Raw genomic sequence first — 22,959 nt, forward strand, 5'->3', positions numbered from 1 at the left:
TTTTCAACCCGTATACGGGTACAAGTGTAAAGGGATACACCAATAGTTCATTCCGCTGGTTGTTAGATTGCAATAGGTGGACAAAAGGTCAACATTTTATAGCTAGAATCCTTCATTGCTACATACATTTTTGGAATTATAAATGAATGATATACTGCATACCCATAGATTCTTGAAGAATGTAGCTTATAAATTCCTATTGAGTTTAGTTTAACGGTTGCACCCCATCAGAACCCAAAATATAAGCTTGTTTTACTCCAATGTTAGTAAACAATGTAAATGCATAGCCTCAAAACATGGTTAAAACTATCATTTCGATATCATAGAGGGTCAGTCCTTGCATCCATAGCTGTCTATGAATTTGAGAGTGGTTACCGATATCTAGGGCCATGCCTCAGCTTTTTACCAAAACAGAGGCGGTGTTACACTTTGTTATTATTTCAATTAAGGATTATAGCTTTAAAGGATGCAATTAAAGGATGCAATGTGTTAACTCTCCATCCAGAGATTATATACATACTGTGTGTTGTCCCCTGATGGACCCATCAGTGAAGAGGACGAAGAGTTAAGCAGGATAGCGATGGCATACATGGCCAACTTCGCACGCACTGGGTGTAATCTTTAATTTCCTTTCATGTTTTTTTTGTCCATTCCCTAAGAGTATCATGAGATATTTCTTAAATGTTGTTTCTTTCTCTCAGGTCTCCCAATGGGCTGGGGTTGGTGGAGTGGACTCCCTTTGACCACACCGAGAGTTATCTGAACCTGGGCTTGGAGCAGACAGTGGGCCTGGGACTGAACCAGAACAGGTCCCACTTCCTGAATGTAGTCCTGCCCCAGAAACTCTCAATCCACCAGACAGCCAATGAGGAGCTCTAAATCTCTGGGCTTTACCATATATGGACCCTTCAATTAACACATGATCAACAATTAATTTGGTAACACTTTGGCTACAGGACATTCTGGAATCCGATGTAATATTGAATACATTATGTTGTATGAACATGCTTTTTAAATACTGTGGCTGTAAAAATACACATGTACCTTGTACAATGGATGAATAAAGATGTAAACGATTACAGTCTTTGTAAATTATGTTGAATAAATGTGTTATGACGGCTGTTATGATTGATACTGCAACACTCCTATAGTGTTGCATTTTAAGCCCCCCTGGTTTGGACACTGAAGAGTTAACTTCCTTTAATAAAAGTCTTCTCCAGCATTTGTTCATTTACAAACACACAAATATGTATACCTACATAGGACAGGATAACTCCACACAGGCAGAAAGCACCATTAACTATTAAAACCACGAAGCGCGAAAGACTTTCCAAACACCCACGTCTAGTGCATTTTAGGAAAGCAGATTAATAAATAAAGCAAACAGTAGGCTACAAATCTCATGAAAACAAAAGTGCTTCTCCTTGCACCTTTTGATAGTTCAAATTTCTGTCGTACAAAATCAAGTTAAATTCAGATTATTATAACTTCTTATGGGTTGAGAAATACATTTCAGATTGCCAGCTACATAACTAACCAATAAAACCCAATAGAAATAAATCATCAACATTGCAGGTCCACTTTAGTATATGTTAGCTGTATTAGCTATAACATGGTGAAATATAACCACCCAATTCCATTTACAAAAGGTATGGCATTGACAAAGTTTGATATGACTGACAAAGTTAATTCACAAGATTGTTTATGTAATTTAAATAGGCTGTCCATTTGTAGGGTAATACAAACCCTAGTTAACTTTTCAACCTCATTTTCCTTATCTCCAGTACCACACCAGAGTCTACATATGTGAAAATTGACCAGTGTTAACTAGTGTTGATTTTTCAGTGTAACATTTCTAGTGTTGATTCAAGAGTTAAATTAACTCTGTAAATTGTTAAATTAACATAAAAAAGAACCTCAGGGTTGGTGTTAATAACCAGCGTTCAACCAAAATCACACCCATCATTATCACATTTCCCAGCATTCTCTATTGCAGGTAGATTTTTTTACTTTTCTTGTAACAACATCTATGTTTTTTAATTTACATTGATCGATGAATTAATATTTTGTTACTCAAAAACAATTTATACGTTTTTTCTAAACTGTTCCAGTCTGTTACTTGGACTTGGTTGTTCCACTTTACAGTAGATGTTAAAGGTAGTCTCATATCTTAGTCTTTCCAAACCTGGCAGTCAATCTGAATGCAGGTTGAAGGTGAATGATAAAAAAAAGGTTGGATATCCCCACTGGAATCCAATAGGAATTAAATATCACTTTGCAAGCCAGCATAATGTGACTTGCAGGCCTAATGTGGCCTGTAAACTATGAGTTTCAGGCCACTGAATTAGGGTAAAACTAGGCTCTCAAAAGAAGGCACTATGAAATACGTATTGTCTTAAAGAATAAAAAATGTATTTAAAATATTGACTTTGGAGTCTACGTCAAGATCACTTTGAGTCAAAATGCAAGCTGAGATCTACTGCTCAGATTGTTTTGAACATGACTTAAAAAACATAAGCCTATGCAACATTAACCTATTAAAAGCAGTACTGGAGCAATGAGGTTTGTGCAATGAGCTAAAGTGCAATGAGCAATACATTATCACTGCATATTGGCTTTGCTTGACATTCCCTGCCAATTCATTGTTGTTCAAACCATTTTTTAAAATTCAATTATTTTTTTTTAGGTAGGATATATGATCACACTGGTAATAGATCAGTTGTAATTTTTTGAATTTGTATTTTACCCCCCTTTTTCTCCCCAATTTCGTCATATCCAATTACGATCTTGTCTCATAGCTGCAACTTCCAAAAATGCTCGGGAGAGGCGACGGTCGAGTCATGCGTCCCCCAAAACATGACCCGCCAAACTGCGCTCCTTAACACCCTTTCCTCCACTGACACTGATCAAAAAGGGGCACGTCTCCCAGTTGATGGCGAAACTCCAGTTGGACCGCATTATTTCAGCCTCATGCACAAATTCATGCTGTTACTCCTACGAACAGAGAAAGTGAAATATTCCTCAATATTAAAAAAGACCCAAGCCGCTAATAATAACGACGCAGGCCTATCGATACACTTTCCTACTCATTTATTACAGCTGCAGTGCTGGTTGTAGCACGAGTGGAAGTAAGAAGAACGAGCATTTTATAGCTTATATAGCCAAAGTGTTGAATAAAAAGTGTTGACAGTGCAGAGTAAGAACTTAAACATGAACTACAGTTGAAGTCAGAAGTTTACATACACCACATACAGTTAAACTCAGTTTTTCACAATTCCTGACATTTAATCCTAGTAAAAAATCCCTGTCTTAGGTCAGTTAGGATCACCACTTTATTTTAAGAATCTGAAATGTCAGAATAATAGTAGAGAGAATGATTTATTTCAGCTTTTATTTCTTTCATCACATTCACAGTGGGTCAGAAGTTTACATACACCCAATTAGTATGGTAGCATTGCCTTTAAATTGTTTAACTTGGGTCAAACTTTTCAGTTAGCCTTCCACAAACTTCCCACAATAAATTGGGTGAATTTTGGCCCATTCCTCCTGACAGAGCTGGAGTAACTGAGTGAGGTTTGTAGGCCTCCTTGCTCGCACACACTTTTTCTGTTCTGTCCACAAATTTTCTATAGGATTGAGGTCAGGGCTTTGTGATAGCCACTCCAATATCTTGACTTTGTTGTCCTTAAGCCATTTGCCACAACTTTGGAAGTATGCTTGGGGTCATTATCCATTTGGAAGACCCATTTGCGACCAAGCATTAACTTCCTGACTGATGTCTTGAGATGTTGCTTCAATATATCCACATCACTTTCTTTCCTCATGATGCCATCAATTTTGTGAAGTGCACCAGTCCCTCCTGCAGCAAAGCACCCCCATAACATGATGCTGCCACCCCTGTGCTACCCGGTTGGGATGGTGTTCTTTCGGCTTGCAAGCCTCCCCCTTTCTCCTCCAAACATAACGATGGTCATTATGGCCAACATTTCAATTTTGGTTCATCAGACCAGAGAACATTTCTTCAAAAAGTAGGATCTTTGTCCCCATGTGCAGCTGCAAACCGTAGTCTGGCTTTTTATGGCGGTTTGGAGCAGTGGCTTCTTCCTTGCTGAGCGGTCTTTCAGGTTATGTCGATATAGGACTTGTTTTACCGTGGATATAGATACTTTGTACCTGTTTCCTCCAGCATCTTCACAAGGGCCTTTGCTGTTGTTCTGGGATTGATTTGCACTTTTCGCACCAAATTACGTTCATCTCTAGGAGACAGAACGTGTCTCCTTCCTGAGCGGTATGACGGCTGCATGGTCCCATGGTGTTTATACTTGCGTACTATTGTTTGTACAGATGAGCATAGTACCTTCAGGCATTTGGAAATTGCTCCCAAGGATGAACCAGACTTGTGGAGGTCTACAATAAAAAAATGTAGGTTGGCTGATTTCTTATGATTTTCCCATGATGTCAAGCAAAGAGGCACTGAGTTTGAAGGTAGGCCTTGAAATACATCCACAGGTAAACCTCCAATTGACTCAAATGATGTCAATTAGCCTATCAGAAGCTTCTAAAGCCATGACATAATTTTCTGGAATTTTCCTAGCGGTTTAAAGGCACAGTCAAATAGTGTATGTACACTTCTGACCCACTGGAATTGTGATGCAGTGAAATAATCTGTCTGGAAACAATTGTTGGAAAAATCACTTGTGTCATGCACAAAGTAGATGTCCTAACCGACTGCCAAAACTATAGTTTGTTAAGAAGAAATTTGTGGAGTGGTTGAAAAATTAGTTTTAATGACTCCAACCTGAGTGAATGTAAACTTCCGACTTCAACTGTATTTGCTGTATTCGATGACAGTCTCTCTCTAGTCATGATTTCATGAAGTTTTGAAATTTCACAGTATCAACTTCGCTGTAGCATTTTGTTTTTACACCTGCCATGTTGCTGCAGACAAATCTGAGAAATCCAATTGGCCAGCGTTAGGCTTCATTTGCTCTCTGGGCCCGCCGGGAAGTCGGATTTGTACCTTTGGACACAATAAATGGTGCTAAATTGGAACACTCCACCTACCCGGCACACAGGGCAGCTGAATCGGATGCACCTACCACCAACAGCACAATGCAAAAATCAGGATCGACTAGAAATGCCTTGGAGATTAACCATTTGATGACTGACTGGTTAGTGACCACTGACTTAGGATCTCAGTTGTTGAAGGCCACAGGACTGAAAATAAATTATTATAACAGCCATCTCTCTGTCACTAGCAAACACATTCATGGGTAACTCTAAAGTTAATGTGAAAGGCACCCTGGGAAATATGCAAATAAGGCTTAAAAATCTACAGCAGGGCTTTTAAATTCTGGTCCTAGAGGAACGAAACATTTTTGGATTTGAATTTTTGTATGGTTCTTCAAAGAACCATCCCATGAAAATGGTTCCCCTATGGCATCGCTGTTCTATTGTGTTGGAGATAATGAAAATTAGGTTGCTAAAGGGTGCAATTGTTATTTAAGATAAAAGTAGATACTATAGAAATGATTAAATTGTAAGAACTTCTGTAAAGAATGGAAGCTATGCCGAATGGAAGCTATGCCTGGGGCTGCTTGATGACACTTCAAATATTAGTTCATGGTTCCATGATGGAATAATATCCATTTATACTCTTGACGACCACGCCTTGGTCACTGCTGATTGGACAGTATTACCAGCAGGCGCCACAAGCTGTGTCTGGGTGGGAAATGCAGTACTGGATCTTAGACCTGAGGAGAGTGAGAGGTGTCTTTAGTGTTTCTTCAAATAAGCATACATAAACACACAAGTATGCACACACACAGACAATTCTTCAGTGTTAACAAAAACTAAATTAACACTGAGTCTGTGTTACAACGGAGCAGTGTTAAATGAACACACTGCTTAGTGTAATGTCGTATTCAAATAATTCCAAGAGTGCCTTGCATTTTCAAGTAAATTTTAGAGTTACCACCCATGGCTGCTTCATTTATCCATCTTCGGTCCTACGGAGTTCACCAAGTGAGACCTAAAGAACCATGTTTTCATCTTTTTTTAAATAAAATGATCACAATACCTACCATACGGCTTGATTTTGAGAGCCTAGTTTTCCTCTAAAACAGGGGCCTGAAACTCATACACATCACTTTGTGGTACAAAGGATGACCTTAAAGGGTACAACTACAGTGACAAGTGTTTGTACCCCTTTAGGAACAAATCAAAACCTTTTTTTCTTGAGTAATATAATGGTTTTCTGGCCTGGAAGTTTTGTTATACTGTCTTGCAAGGTGATGTGTAACTCCTGTTGGAATCCAACCAGTGTGGGGATATCCAACTTTGGAAATATTTTATCACCCGCAACCTGTATTCAGAATGACTGCCAGAATTGGGAAAACTAAGCTACGAGTACCTAAAGCACCTAAACTACACAGAACAAAAATATAAATGCAACATGTAAAGTGTTGGTGCCATGTTTCATGAGCTGAAAACAAATTTTCCAGATGCACAAAAAGCGTATCACTGTTAGTGAGTATTTCTACATTGCCAAGGTAATCCATTAACCTGACAGGTGTGGCATATCAAGAAGCTGATCAAACAGCATATCATTACACAGGTGCACCTTCTGCTGGTGACAATAAAAGGCCACTCTAAATGTGCAGTTTTGTCACACAACACAAGGCTACAGATGTCAGAAGTTTTGAGGGAGCGTGCAATTGGCATGCTGACTGCAGGAATGTCCACCAGAGCTGTTGCTAAATAAATAAATGTTCATTTCTCTACCATAAGCCGCCTTCAACGTCATTTTAGAGAATTTGGCAGTACATCCAACCAGCCTCACAACCGCAGACCACATGTATGGCTTTGTGTGGGCGAGCAGTTTGCTGATGTCAATGTTGTGAACAGTGTCCCATGGTGGCTGTGGGGTTATGGTATGGGCAGGCATAAGCTTCAGACAATGAACACAATTGCATTTTATTGATGGCAATTTGAATGCACAGAGATACCGTGACGAGATCCTGAAGCCCATTGTCTCCACCGCCATCACCTCATGTTTCAGCATGATAATCCACGTCCCCATGTCGCAAGGATCAGTACACAATTCCTGGAAGCAGAAAATGTCCCAGATCTTCAATGGCCTGCGTACTCAACATACATGTAACCCATTCGCACAGTCGTTGAAGAGGAATAAGCCACAATCAACAGCCTGATTAACAAGGAGATGTGTCGCGCTGCATGGAGTAAATTGTGGTCACATCAGATACTGACTGGTTTTCTGATTCATGCCCCTACCTTTGTTTTTAAGGTATCTGTGAACAACAGGTGCATATCTGTATTCTCAGTCATGTGAAATCCATAGATTGGGGCCTAAAGAATGTATTTCAATTGACTGATTTTCTTATATGAACTCAATAAAATCTTGGAAATTGTTGCACGTTGCATTTATATTTTTGTTCAGTATAGAACAACCATTTCACTAACCGGTGCAATAAATACAAGAAACATATTGGATTAGTTTAGAAGATGTTAGTAATTTGTTTCAAGGTGATGTGTATGAGTTTCAGGCCCTTGAATTAGGGTAAAACTAGGACTTCAAAATAAGGCCTTATGAAATACGTACACTCATGTACGTACACCCATGAAAAATAAACTACCGGGCCCCTAACATAGAAATCAGAATGTTTTAGATTAAAAAAACATACTAAACAATATGTGTTATTAAATGTACTAACTATAAGCTTCTGCTGCTCTGTACTACAATTGTGCAGATTCTAGTTTCCACCTTCATCCTTTGCCTATATTAACACTATTGCAAACAATTTTGGTTCCTAATGTTAACAAAAGCTGTCTGTGTCATGGAATTTTTTTATGCTTTATTATACATAATTCACATTTGGTGACTTATTTTTTAATATATGGTATTGTAATCAGTTTTAATTTAGAAATTACCAATGATCCATGTTTCAGATTAAATAATTTATTACCAATTATTATAAACAAGGCTAACCCTCTTTTGCCCTATGCATCATTTCTAAATATATGCCTAAATAACATACCCAAAATAAAATAAAAATCCTGAACTATGTGGACTGCAGGCATAAATGTGGTACCTACAGAGAACAAGTGTCACACCCTGGCCTTAGTTATCTTTGTTTTTGTTATTATTTCAGTTAGGTCAGGGAGTGACATGGGGAAGGTATGTGTTTTTGTAGTGTCTAGGGGTGTTGTATGTGTATGGGGCAGTGTCTAGTGTAGTTGTCTAGGTAAGTCTATGGTTGCCTGAAGGGTTCTCAATCAGAGACAGCTGCCATTCATTGTCTCTGATTGGGAGCCATATTTAAGGCAGCCATAGGCATTAGATTAATGTGGGTAATTGTCTATGTTGTACGTTTCTAGCTTGTGTGTGCACTTACGTCTATAGCTTCACGATCGTGTTTTGTAAAAGTGTTTGTTTCGTCATCTTTAATAAAAGAAGATGTATTTCTCACACGCTGCGCCTTGGTCCTCTCTCTCACCCATAGACGGTCGTGACAACAAGCATCTGTGAAACTACAACTGTAGCGTCAAGACATTATGTGGGTATTCCTGAGTAAATTCAACAGGAGATAAACCATGGCAGAAAATACTCTGAAACAGTATTTTGACCATCCCCGGGCAGGCTTGGGTAGAACAGGTTAAGGCATTTGTCCTTATGTTTGTTCCCTGTAAACAAAACTCAAGAGGTTACACTGCACCAAGAGCCCCAGCGTCAAGCCTTCTTGTGAGCAAACTCCTTTATAATGTCTTTAAAGTTTCATTTTCTAGCTAACTGGTTTTCAATTGAAAGGATGGCAAGGCTGTTCAACCTGTCTTGGCACATTGTAGAGCTTTATACGTTTCAGCTTACTGAAGGCACGTTCACCTCCAGCAACTGTTACAGGTCATTGTACAGAAGATTCACAGTGCAATGCAAACGTCTCCAAAAATGCTCTGTAGCTGCATCTTGTGGATGGCATTTAGGAGCTGTACAGGAGAGCGACTATCTGAAAAAGTAGCACCATATCCTCTTTTAGATGTCACACTTCATTTTCAAATCCATCTGAGATCTTTGGAGTACTTGTTTCTCAATTTGTGGCAAGATACACAAATTTGGTTTTCAGTCATTTTCCTAAATGTGAATATTGGTGAAAACTCCTCGCATATAGCTGCAATCGTGTGGAACCGCATGTCCAAATGACTGATTATACTATCCAGAGCCACATCAAACACTGTGTTGCGAAATCCAGTGTCTGACTTCTTTTCATTTGCTATGTCATCTTCGGTCTCACCAGGGAAACTTTTTCTTTTTTTCTGGCGGCTCCTCTGTTCACTGTGAAACTGAGTAGTTACACCCATTTCATTTTCCACCATGGAGGATTCTGCCAGAAGAGTGTCCCATTGATTACGCAGAGCCTTATTTCTTCCTTCCTGTAGTGCCTTAATGTGAGCTGCTTCAGTGTCCAGAGAAATATTTCCGGACTGAAGAATTAGGCGTCTATTCTCAATAAACTGCAAAACTTTTTCCCAGAAAGTGAGCAAGAAGATTGCCTTGAAAGACATGAAGTAGCTTTTCCGACCTCAGACTTGGCTTCGTTTGTCAGGCTGCAGTTGGCAATAAGCATGTCTAGGGCCTTGATGATAGGCGGTAAATGAGTTGCCACTGGTTGGACCGCAGCAATATGCGCACACCGTCGCGTGTCTGAAAGGCGGTTAAGACAGCAGCCAGTCTTTACCTTGAGAATGACCCATCGCCCTGGGCTGGCACTGAACAGATTGTAAAGACGATTCACTAAAAAGGTTGATACTTCTGGGCACAACTGAGCTGAATGTACACCCACAAGATTAAGAGTATGGGAGGCACAAGGTGAGTATGTGGCCAGTGGATTCTTTTGCAGTATGTGTGCTTGAACTCCCTTCACTTCCCCTGACATATTTGCACCTTTATCATAGCCTTGACCATGGCAATCTGCGATGTCAATACCATGCCCTTCCAATGCACTCAAAATCATTTCAGAAATGTCACTGCCTGTCTTTCTAGCAGTCTTTAAATTCAATAAAATGTTAAATTATTTCCCATTCAACTGATCCCTGGACTTCATCTTTGTGTACATATCTCACCAATAATACATTTAGCTCAGTATGGGAAATGTCTGGATTTGCATCACATATTAGATTAGTAATAGATTACATCTTCTCTTTCATAGTATTGTTTTCAAAACCCTTTGACCACATATTCCTATGAACTCGTTTTGTCTCTCAGGGCTGTGAGGTAATGAGTCAGCCGTGCTCCTTTCTTTTTGTCTCTGACTTTCTGTAAGTGCTCATGTAATAGCGTGTCATAATTTGATAACAGTTCAAGTAAGCCAAGGTAATGTCCAGTATGCACATCATCAAGATTGCTTGTTCAATCTCTTCTGTCACAATAGCCCCGGAATGGCTAATTCCTAGATGCTAAGTACAGTGTCACATCCAAAATCCTTTCTAGAAGTGCTCTGTTTTTATACATTTCTGACTGAATTTGTTTCTGAAGCTGACTGTCTATACATGTAGCTGTTTTAACGGAATGCTGCAGATTTTTTCATTTCCAGTAACAGTTCTTGTGAGACACACCATCCTCATGCTCTGGTAGTTTGTCATACATTCTCCACCATTTCACTGACGATATCTTATAGCCATCCTTACTATTCATAGAACTGGGTGATGGTTTACTTTGCTCATGAGAAAAAAAGAACACATGGAATGCAATATGCCTTTACACTCTTACTATAAATAAGCCAGTCTCTCTGCACCTTTTCTCTTCCGTTTGCTGACTTACTATACTGTAAATAATTGGGGAATGGCTTGCCTTCTGAGTATGGTGGCATGATTTTATACAGTTCTGTCTCCTCACCACACCTGTTGGCTAGTCTGCGAACAATAGCTTCTCTTTCATGGCATTGTACCTTCTCTGGCCACAGTGCTGGATCATCTAAAATCTCATCTTCCTCACTTTGAATCTGTCCATAGATATATTTCCCTTATTACTTGCTTGTTCAATCTCTTCTGTCACTCCTTCACTGGCACTGCTGCTACTCTTTAACTCCTCTTCCTCCTCCCTGCTCTCCTCTGCATCAGAGTCTGTCTGACAGCTTTCTGCTGAGATTCTGTCTACCTGGGGTTCTCTAGGCACTAGGAAGTGAGTAAACAAAGGGAATTTTAGGTTTAATGTTCGCTCCTACAAAAGGTTAGCATACTAAAAATCCACTACTAAAAGAAAAAACATTTTAATAGTATACATATCAAATAGAATACGTATTTAAGTGTGTCTAAGTCATCATGTGCCTAACTTTACAATTTAAAAATGGTCTAGTTATGCTGCTGCTACAAAACTGCCTCACCTCCAAGGTCCGCTGTTCAACTTCATGTAGTAGACACACGTTGGGATCTTTGTCTACAGCGGTAGTAGTAGTAGCATCTACCGTATGGCTAGGTAGGCTACATGTTAGGTTTTCATTTTAGTCTAGCTAGTTAACAAATATCACGCAAATATTGGGGGATACAGTTATAATAATAGCTAATTAGCTAGCCATAGCTGGTAGTGGTAGCTCATCATCCTCATGTTAATAATTACTGCTCTGACCGAGCCGAGTGAGTACACGGTAGGCAGCTACCTGTAGCTAGCAAGTTATCAAGATAGCTACTGTACACTACTGTTCAAAAGTTTGGGGTCACTTAGAAATGTCCTAGTTTTTGAAAGCAAAGCAAAATGTTTGTCCATTAAAATAACATCAAGATATCCCTATTTGGTAAAAGACCAAGTCCATATTATGGCAAGAACAGCTCAAATAAGCAAAGACAAACGACAGTCCATCTTTACTTTAAGACATGAAGGTCAGTCAATATGGAAAATGTAAAGAACTTTGAAAGTTTCTTCAAGTGCAGTCGCAAAAGCTATCAAGCGCTATGATGAACTGGCTCTCATGAGGACCGTCACAGGAATGGAAGACCCAGAGTTACCTCTGCTGCAGAGGATACGTTCATTAGAGTTACCAGTCTCAGAAAAAGCAGCCCAAAACGCTTCACAGAGTTAAAGTAACAGATACATCTCAACATCAACTGTTCAGAGGAGACTGTGTGAATCAGGCCTTCATGGTCGAATTGCTGCAAAGAAACCACTACTAAAGGACACCAATAATAATAAGATACTTGCATGGGCCAAGAAACATGAGCAATGGACATTAGACCGGTGGAAATTTGTCCTTTGGTCTGGAGTCCAAATTGGAGATTTTTGGTTCCAACCGCTGTGTCTTTGTGAGATGCAGTGTGGGTGAACTGATCTCCGCGTGTGTATGTCCCACCGTAAAGCATGGAGGAGGAGGTTTAATGGTGTGGGGGTGCTTTGCTGGTGACACTGTCAGTGATTTATTTAGAATTCAAGGCACACTTAACCAGCATGGCTACCACAGCATTCTGCAGTGATACGCCATCCCATCTGGCTTGGGCTTAGTGGGACTATCATTTGTTTTTCAACAGGACAATGACCCAACACACCTCCAGGCTCTGTAAGGGATATTTGACCAAGAAGGAGAGGGATGGAGTGCTGTTTTAGACGACCTGGCCTCCACAATCCCCCGACCTCAACCAAATTGAGATGTTAGGGATGAGTCGGACCGCAAAGTGAAGGAAAAGCAGCCAACAAGTGCTCAGCATATGTGGGAACTCATTCAAGACTGTTGGAAAACCATTCCAGGTGAAGCTGGTTGAGAGAATGCCAAGAGTGTTCAAAGCTGCCATCAAGCCAAAGGGTGGCTATTTGAAGAATCTAAAATATATTTTTATTTGTTTAACACTTTTTTGGATACTACATGATTCCATGTGATATTTCATAGTTTTAATGTCTTTACTATTATTCTATAATATAGAAAATAGTAAAAATAAAGAAAAACCCTTGAATGAGTAGGTGTTCTAAAACTTATGACTGGTAGTGTATGGTATTTTGTTAAATAAAATTTATAAAATGACAATAACATATTTGCTTGGAATCTCATTTGGTGAAGTACATAGGATTGAAAATGGATGAATGCAACAACCATGGCTCTGTCACTAACAAATACAGTCATGGGTGGTAACTACAATTTATTCGAAAGGCACACCGTGGAATATCTGAATAGGGCTTTACACTAATAAGTGTGTTCATTTAACACTGTTACAGTGTATATATGGGGTCCACAGACAACACTTTCAGTGTTGATTTAACACTCTCAGTGTTCATTTCACATTTTTTAACACTGGAGAAATTGCTGTGTACACACGCACACAATATCAGACGGATTTGTTGTAATCAATAGAGTTATATTGTAACCTCACTTACTCAGGAACCGCCTTGCAATTATACTTGAGTTTTGGATCTATCTCTTTCTGTAGGTCCTGTAAGGAGGGATCATCACAGGTTGTCCTTTAGCAGAGAAAGACATGAAACAATTATAATATGTCATAATATCCCATGAAACATAAAGCCTACATATATCCTAATTATAAACAGACATTTGTTCTACTTTTTTACATAATCCCATACTAGGCACAATGCAGGTGCAGTGATTATGAAAGATATACAAATCAACTATGACACACACACACACGCACACACACACGCACATGTCAGTTTGTCTGGACAAAAAGCTTACCCCTTATTCTCCTTGGTCACCAGGACAACACTCAGGCTCTTAATTTTGGCAGCTTTGAACCTTTTCACCTCAATGGTGGCAAAAATACTTCACATAAAAGACAAACATAGAAATATGTAAAGATCAGAATTGACATGAAATCAATCAACAACGTAGGTGCACTATTGCTTAAGCAAACAAAAACATAACAGTCTACTAATAATATGTGTAGTGTTGTGGCAATAGAGGGGTTCTACATTTTGGTGGAAATGGCAGCTGTGGTAAAATTATGTTTTGGCTTGGTTGTCTGTGAGTACGGCTGTTAGGGTGACCGCATTACTGCCACACCGGCGTTCACGAGTCATGAATGCAGTCAAATTCCATGTGACTGTTTAGTCATGGTAGTTAAGCTTCTCCAAGCTCTGATGCTGCTGATGGTCATTAGTAGCCTACCAAACGTGCTTTACAGCGGGTTACAGCTTAACTGGCATACATATGCAGAGCGTGAGTTTCAAATTGTAGCAAGATCGTTTTCACCATAAAATGCACCTTTATATTAAAAGCATTACATGCATAATTTGCAGTCACTTTTGAGAATGGTGTTTTCCTGCTAATGGAACATTAGCGCTTATAGCCTACTGCCGTGTGGTGCATTGCTGTGCTTATAATGTGCTATAAATAGCCTAATAGTTTATCAACATTTTTAAATCAAATCAAATCAAATTTTATTAGTCACATACACATGGTTAGCAGATGTTAATGCTAGTGTAGCGAAATGCTTGTGCTTCTAGTTCCGACAATGCAGTAATAACAACAAGTAATCTAACCTAACAATTCCACAACTACTACCTTATACACGCAAGTGTAAAGGGATAAAGAATATGTACATAAAGATATATGAATGAGTGATGGTACAGAACGGCATAGGCAAGATGCAGTAGATGGTATAGAGTACGGTATATACATATGAGATGAGTACTGTAGGGTATGTAAACATAAAGTGGCATAGTTTAAAGTGGCTAGTGGTACATGTATTACATAAAGATGGCAAGATGCAGTAGATGATATAGAGTACAGTATATACATATACATATGAGATGGGTAATGTAGGGTATGTAAACATTATATTAAGTGGCATTGTTTAAAGTGGCTAGTGGTACATTTTTACATAATTTCCATCAATTCCCATTTTTAAAGTGGCTGGAGTTGAGTCAGTATGTTGGCAGCGGCCGCTAAATGTTAGTGGTGGCTGTTTAACAGTCTGATGGCCTTGAGATAGAAGCTGTTTTTCAGTCTCTCGGTCCCTGCATTGATGCACCTGTACTGACCTCGCCTTCTGGATGATAGCGGGGTGAACAGGCAGTGGCTTGGGTGGTTGTTGTCCTTGATGATCTTTATGGCCTTCCTGTGACATCGGGTGGTGTAGGTGTCCTGGAGGGCAGGTAGTTTGCCCCCGGTGATGCGTTCTGCAGACCTCACTACCCTCTGGAGAGCCTTACGGTTGTGGGCGGAGCAGTTGCCGTACCAGGCGGTGATACAGCCCGACAGGATGCTCTCGATTGTGCATCTGTAGAAGTTTGTGAGTGCTTTTGGTGACAAGCCGAATTTCTTCAGCCTCCTGAGGTTGAAGAGGCGCTGCTGCGCCTTCTTCACAACGCTGTCTGTGTGGGTGGACCAATTCAGTTTGTCCGTGATGTGTACACCGAGGAACTTAAAACTTTCCACCTTCTCCACTACTGACCCGTCGATGTGGATAGGGGGGTGCTCCCTCTGCTGTTTCCTGAAGTCCACAATCATCTCCTTTGTTTTGTTGACGTTGAGTGTGAGGTTATTTTCCTGACACCACACTCCGAGGGCCCTCACCTCCTCCCTGTAGGCCGTCTCGTCGTTGTTGGTAATCAAGCCTACCACTGTAGTGTCATCCGCAAACTTGATGATTGAGTTGGAGGCGTGCATGGCCACGCAGTCGTGGGTGAACAGGGAGTACAGGAGAGGGCTCAGAACGCACCCTTGTGGGGCCCCAGTGTTGAGGATCAGCGGGGTGGAGATGTTGTTACCTACCCTCACCACCTGGGGGCGGCCCGTCAGGAAGTCCAGGACCCAGTTGCACAGGGCGGGGTCGAGACCCAGGGTCTCGAGCTTGATGACGAGTTTGGAGGGTACTATGGTGTTAAATGCTGAGCTGTAGTCGATGAACAACATTCTCACATAGGTATTCCTCTTGTCCAGATGGGTTAGGGCAGTGTGCAGTGTGGTTGCGATTGCGTCGTCTGTGGACCTATTGGGTCGGTAAGCAAATTGGAGTGGGTCTAGGGTGTCCTGTAGGGTGGAGGTGATATGGTCCTTGACTAGTCTCTCAAAGCACTTCATGATGACGGAAGTGAGTGCTACGGGGCGGTAGTCGTTTAGCTCAGTTACCTTAGCTTTCTTGGGAACAGGAACAATGGTGGCCCTCTTGAAGCATGTGGGAACAGCAGACGGGGCTGGTTTTCTTTTTGTAATCCGTGATAGACTGTAGACCCTGCCACATACCTCTTGTGTCTGAGCTGTTGAATTGCGACTCTATTTTGTCTCTGTACTGGGACTTAGCCTGTTTGATAGCCTTGCGGAGAGAATAGCTACACTGTGTGTATTCGGTCATGTTTCCGGTCACCTTGCCCTGGTTAAAAGCAGTGGTTCGCGCTTTCAGTTTCACGCGAATGCTGCAGTCAATCCACGGTTTCTGGTTTAGGAATGTTTTAATCGTTGCTGTGGGTACGACATCGTCAATGCACTTCCTAATGAACTCGCTCACCGAATCAGCATATTCTTCAATGTTGTTGTTGGACGCAATGCGGAACATATTCCAATCCGCGTGATCGAAGCAGTCTTTTAGCTAAACGTTATGATCTGTTGCGACAGCCTCATTACTTCAAACATGTTTTTTGATGCCAGTGGTTGTATTAATTTGGGATCTATCGAATCCCACAACTGTCCCAGTGTCACACCCTGACCTTAGAGATCCTTTTTATGTCTTTATTTTGGTTGGTCAGGGCGTGAGTTGGGGTGGGCATTCTATGTTTTGTTCTGTGTGTTGTATTTATATGTGTTTGGCCTGGTATAGTTCCCAATCAGAGGCATCTGTCAATCGTTGTCTCTGATTGAGAACCATATTTAGGTAACCTGTTCCCACCTGTGTTTGTGGGTAGTTGTTTTCTCTTTTGTGTATTGCAGAACTGTTCGTTTGTCATTTTGTTGTTTTTTGTTCAAGTATTCGTATTTATTAATAGTATTATGAATACTTACCACGCTGCACCTTGGTCTTCTCCTTCTCCCGACGACGTTCGTTACAGAACTACCCACCACCAAAGGACCAAGCAGCGTGGTGGAATGGACTCCTGGACATGGGAGGAAATATTGGACGGCAAGGGACCCTGGGCACAGCCGGGAGAGTATCGCCGTCCGAAAGAGGAGCTGGAGGCAGCTAGAGCGGAGCGGCGACACTACGAGGAATTGGCTTGAGGTAACGTGCACGAGAGGCAGACAGGTAGGAGACCTGAGCCAACTCCCCGTGCTTACCGTGGCGAGAGAGTGATCGGGCAGGCACCGTGTTATGCGGTGAAGCGCACAGTGTCCTCAGTGCGCACGCATAGCCCGGTGCACTACATCGCAGCTCCTCGAATCGGCCGGGTTAGAGTGGGCATCGAGCCAGGAGGGATGATGCCGGCTCAGCGCATCTGGTCTCCAGTGCGTCTCCTCGGCCCGGGTTATACGGTACCAGCCCTACGCACGGCGTCCCCGGTTCGCCAGCACAGCCCAGTGCGGCCTGTTACAACTCTCCGCACTTGCCGGGCTACAGGGGGTATCCAGCCAGGACAGGTTGTGCAGGCTCATTGCTCGAGACCTCCAGTGCGCCTCCACGGCTCAGTGCATCCGGTGCCTCGGCCAAGGACAAGGTTCTGTACCTGTGCTAAGTCCTAACCCTCCTGCATGTCTCCCCAGCCTGGTGAGTCCTGTGCCTCCTGTCCGGAGCCGCCAGAGTCTTCCTCCTGTCCGGAGCCGCCAGAGTCTCCCTCCTGTCTGGGGCCCGCTGCTAGGGTCCCCAGTCCGGGGTCGGTGGCGAGGGTCTACGTCCCACACCAGAGCCGCCACCGCGGTGAAATGCCCACCCAGACCCTCCCCTATAGGTTCAGGTTTTGCGGCCGGAGTCCGCACCTCTGGGGTGGGGGGGGGGGGGGGGGGGGGGGGGGTACTGTCACGCCCTGCCCTTAGAGATCCTTTTTATGTCTCTATTTTGGTTGGTCAGGGCATGAGTCGGGGTGGGCATTCTATGTTTTGTTCTGTGTGTTGTATTTATATGTATTTGGCCTGGTATGGTTCCCAATCAGAGGCAGCTGTCAATCGTTGTCTCTGATTGAGAACCATATTTAGGTAGCCTGTTCCCACCTGTGTTTGTGGGTAGTTGTTTTCTGTTTTGTGTATTGCACCTTGCAGAACTGTTCGTTTGTCGTTTTGTTGTTTTTTGTTCAAGTATTCGTATTTATTAAAAGTATTATGAATACTTACCACGCTGCACCTTGGTCTTCTCCTTCTCCCGACGACGTTCGTTACACCCAGACTATGTTTAGAATATTTATTTTTCACACAGAATAGAATAGGTTAGCTTTTGTACTATGGGGGATAGTAGACTGTAGACTGACGTAGGCTAGTGCTTTTGCTGTTCGTTAGGCCTAGTCATCTTGTTGGCTGATGAAAAGTAAATGTGGATAGTTCTTCCAATATCTTCAATACGTGCCTCGAAATAGGATAAGGACTCGCGCAATTGCGTCCCCGATGTGTCTGTCTTCACTTGTCGCCTGTGAGAATGACCTGATCAAGTGACTGAGAGCCATGTGAGTGAGATACTTTGATGCGCCCAGCCGGTAGAAGGGAATTATAATTATTTTATTCAGTTCAAGGGCACAACGGCCACTGGCCGCAAAAGGCATGATTTTACGGCCAGACAAAGGGGATGCAGCAGGGAAATTTGAGACATTATCAAGTGCTTGAAATTGTGAATGAGAGATTTTTTTAAAACTAAGCAAAGCTCATGCCATTCATGCAACCTTTTTCAAATCATCATTAGTCTCATCTGTAGATGTAGTTTCTGTAGATGGCGCCAGAGGGGATGGTGCGTGCCGTTTCATGGGCTCCTAACCAACCGTGCTATTTTGTTCGTTTTTTTCAATTTTTTTTGTAACTTATTTTGTACATATCGTTCCTGCTACCGTCTCTTATGACCGAAAAGAGCTTCTGGAAATTAGAACAACGATTACTCACCTTGAACTGGACGAAGAATTTCTCTTTAATGAGTTGGACGAGAGGGATTTACTCCAGACACCCGAACAGGCCCTCATCCCCATCACTCGCAGGAGAAAAAGACAGAAGAGGTATCACGGAAAGAGATCGGGGTGCCTTGTGAGGATCCGCAGACGATCTGCCTTTGCCATCCGTACTATTGGCTAACGTACAATCATTGGATAATAAATTGGACAAACTAAAAGCATGTATATCCTACCAACGGGACATTAAAAACTGTAATATCTTATATTTCACCGAGTCATGGCTAAACGAAGACATGAATAACATACAGCTGGCGGGTTATACACTGTATCGGCAGGATAGAACAGCAGCCTCTGGTAAGACAACGGGTGGTGGGCCTATGTATATTTGTAAACAGTTGGTGCACGATATCTAAGGAAGTCTTGAGGTTTTGCTCGCCTGAGGTAGAGTATCTCATGATAAGCTGTAGACCACAGTATCTACCTAGAGAGGTTTCATCTGTATTTTTAGTAGCTGTCTACATACCAGCACAGACCAACCAAGGCTGGCACTAAAATCGCACTCAATGAGCTGTATACCGCCATGAGCAAACAGGAAAATGCGCATCCAGAGGCGGCGCTCCTAGTGGCCGGGGACTTTAATGCAGGGAAACTTAAATCCGTTTTACCTAATTTCTACCAGCATGTTAAATGTGCAAACTCTAGACCACCTTTACTCCACACACAGAGATGCGTACAAAGCTCTCCCTCGCCCTCCATTTGGTAAATCTGACCATAACTCTACCCTCCTGATTCCTGCTTACAAGCAAAAATGAAAGCAGAAAGCACCAGTGACTCAGTCAATAAAGAAGTAGTCAGAAGAAGCAGATCCTAAGCTACAGGACTATCTTGCTAGCACAGACTGGAATATGTTCCGGGATTCCTCTGATGGCATTGAGGAGTACACCACATCAGTCACTGGCTCCATCAATAAGTGCATCGATGATGTCGTCGCCACAGTGACTGTACGTACATACCTCAACCAGAAGCCATGGATTACAGGCAACATCCGCACTGAGCTAAAGGCTAGAGCTGCCGCTTTCAAGGAGCGGGACTCTAACCCGGAAGCTGATAAGAAATCCCGCTATGCCCTTCGACGAACCACCAAACAGGCAAAGTATCAATACAGGACTAAGATCGAATCGTAGTACACCGGCTCCGACGTTCGTTGGATGTGGCAGGGCTTGCAAACTATTACAGACTACAAAGGGAAGCACAGCCGAGAGCTGCCCAGTGACACAAGCCTATCAGACGAGCTAAATTACTTCTATGCTCGCTTTGAGGCAAGTAACACTGAAGCATGCATGGGAGCATCAGCTGTTCTGGATGACTGTGTGATCACGCTTTCCGCAGCCGATGTGAGTAGGTCAACATTCACAAGGTCGCAGGGCCAGACGGATTACCAGGACGTGTACTGCGAGCACGCGCTGATCAACTGGCAAGTGTCTTCACTGACATGTTCAACCTCTCCCTGTCTGAGTCTGTAATACCAACATGTTCCAAGCAGACCACCATAGTCCCTATGTCCAAGAACACTAAGGTAACCTGCCTAAATGACTACCGACCATAAAGTGGTTTGAATGGCTGGTCATGCCTCACATCAACACCATTATCCCAGAAACCCTAGACCCACTCCAATTTGCATACTGCCCCAACAGATTCACAGATGATGCAATCTCTATTGCACTCCACACTGCCCTTTCAAACCTGGAAAAAAGGAACACCTAGGTGAGATTGCTATTCATGGACTAGAGCTCAGCGTTCAACACCATAGTGCCATCAGAGCTCATCACTAAGCTAAGGACCCAGGAACTAAACACCTCCCTCAGCAACTGGATCCTGGACTTTCTTACAGGCTGCCCTCAGGTGGTAAGGGTAGGTAACAACACATCCGCCACGCTGATCCTCAACACGGGGGGCCCCTCAGGGGTGTGTGCTCAGTCCCCTCCTGTACTCCCTGTTCACTCATGACTGCACGGCCAGGCACGACTACAACGCCATCATTAAGTTTGCCGATGACACAACAGTGGTAGGTCTGAAAACCGGACAACAACCTCTCCCTCAACGTGATCAAGTCTAAGGAGATGATTGCGGACTACAGAAAAAGGAGGGCCGAGCATGCCCCCCTTCTCATCAACGGGGCTGTAGTGTAGCAGGTTGAGAGCTTCAAGTTTTTTGGTGTCCATATCACCAACAAACTTACATGGTTCAAGCACACCAAGACAGTCATAAAGCGGGCACGACAAAACCTATTCCCCCTTAGGAGACTGAAAAGATTTGGCATGGGTCCTCAGATCCTCAAAAGGTTCTTCAGCTGCACCATCGAGAGCATCCTGACTGGTTGCATCACTGCCTGGTATGGCAACTGCTCGGCCTCCGACCGCAAGGCACTATAGAGGGTAGTGTGTTCAGCCCAGTACGTCACTGGGGCCAAGCTTCCTGCCATCCAGGAACTCTATACCAGGCGGTGTCAGAGGAAGGCCCTAAAAATTGTCAAAGACTCCAGCCACCCTAGTCATAGACTGTTCTCTCTGCTACCTGCACGGCAAGCGGTACCGGAGAGCCAAGTCTAGGTCCAAGAGGCTTCTAAACAGCTTCTACCCCCAAGCTATTAGACAACTGAATATCTATTCAGACTATTTGCATTGCCCCCCCCCCCCCCCCTCTTACGCTGCTGCTACTCTCTGTTATTATAAATGCACAAGTCACTTTAATAACTCTATCCACATGTATATATTACCTCAATTACCTCAACTAACCGGTGCCCCCGCACATTGACTCTGTACCGGTACCCCTTGTATATAGCCTTGCTATTGTTATTTTACTGCTGCACTTTAATTATTTGTTACTTTTATTTATTTAAATGTTTTTGTATTTTTCTTAAAACTGCATTGTTGGTTAAGGGCTTGTAAGTAAGCATTTCACTGTAAGGTCTACACCTGTTGTATTCGGCGCATGTGACATATACAATTTGATTTGATCATGACCGCCACAGCCCTATCTGTGAGTATTTGTATTTTTCCAGAGGAGAGAATATCACTACACTATTCAGTTGAAATAACACATTCCATTGCACAGTGAAACTTGATAAGACTATCACATTGTTGTGCTGAGGTGTTATTATTGGAGACGGGCCAGGCCAAACACATAAATGTGTCTCAAATGACACCCTATTCCCTATATAGTGCACTACTTTTGAACAGAGCCCATACAGTAGGTCTTCGGTCAAAAGTTGTTCACTTTATAGAGAATAGGTTTCCATTTAGGACTCAGTCATTGCACCTTACCTGGTGGGGCTGAAAGGAGTGGCAATAGATCCATTCAGCATGGCTGTGACATCACCACATGCGGCATCTGCAAACTAACAGGGAAAGACTAATACAATCTCCATCCAAAGGAAGTAACACCCACAGTGAAGGAAAATAACACTTGAATTGCAAAATCAGTTTGAAACAACAAGCTTAGATTTCCAGTAAATTTACAGCGAAATTCCAGTGAATCCTACTCATTTTTAACAGGTCACTCACTCCCACTGCTGACTCATATTCTGCACCCCTCATAACGCACAGTTTTAGAAAAACAACAAATTCTCCCCCACACCTACACTAATCTATTCAGACATTATATTGTGAACTTCCCTTTCTATGAATAGCAAATTCAACACAAACATGTGTTGTGCTGTCCTGAATTCCAAAGTGTAACTGCATGAAAGTGTGTAGCCTATATCCCATCGCCATGTCGGACATTGCCCAATCAGGAGAGAGCTAAGAAATGTGTTTCCATGGAGACAGACACAAAGGCCAATTGATGAACAGTTAGACAGTGAAACCCTTTCCTCTGCTCCCCATCACAATCACAGACTGAATTTGGATTGGTTTGTGGCTATCTAATTCATATCAGTATATTTGATCCATGCATTTTGTATTCATGGCTGGTAGGTGTAAGATTTAAAAGCACCT

At 42.4% G+C, this 22,959-nt stretch overlaps 1 protein-coding gene across 2 annotated transcripts in view; it reads right to left on the reverse strand.

Moving 5' to 3' along the window:
- Positions 1-1,185: 1,185 nt before the first annotated feature.
- Positions 1,186-22,959, reverse strand: part of LOC129859331 (ADP-ribosyl cyclase/cyclic ADP-ribose hydrolase 1-like) — a 28,772-nt gene continuing 6,998 nt past the window's right edge. The window contains exons 5-8 of one of the 2 annotated variants that reach the window (XM_055928971.1): positions 22,288-22,361; positions 13,683-13,769; positions 13,370-13,453; positions 1,186-5,753 (exon numbers count right to left, since the gene is read on the reverse strand). In XM_055928971.1, the coding sequence (XP_055784946.1) occupies positions 5,696-5,753; positions 13,370-13,453; positions 13,683-13,769; positions 22,288-22,361 (303 nt within the window). In that variant the 3' untranslated portion in view covers positions 1,186-5,695. Of the gene's footprint in view, positions 5,754-7,016; positions 7,106-13,369; positions 13,454-13,682; positions 13,770-22,287; positions 22,362-22,959 lie in introns of those variants that run through there. The other variant, XM_055928973.1, reaches the window with a different exon arrangement.

The sequence above is a fragment of the Salvelinus fontinalis genome, chromosome 7 (genome assembly GCF_029448725.1).
Source record: "Salvelinus fontinalis isolate EN_2023a chromosome 7, ASM2944872v1, whole genome shotgun sequence".
NCBI classification, from domain to species: domain Eukaryota; kingdom Metazoa; phylum Chordata; class Actinopteri; order Salmoniformes; family Salmonidae; genus Salvelinus; species Salvelinus fontinalis.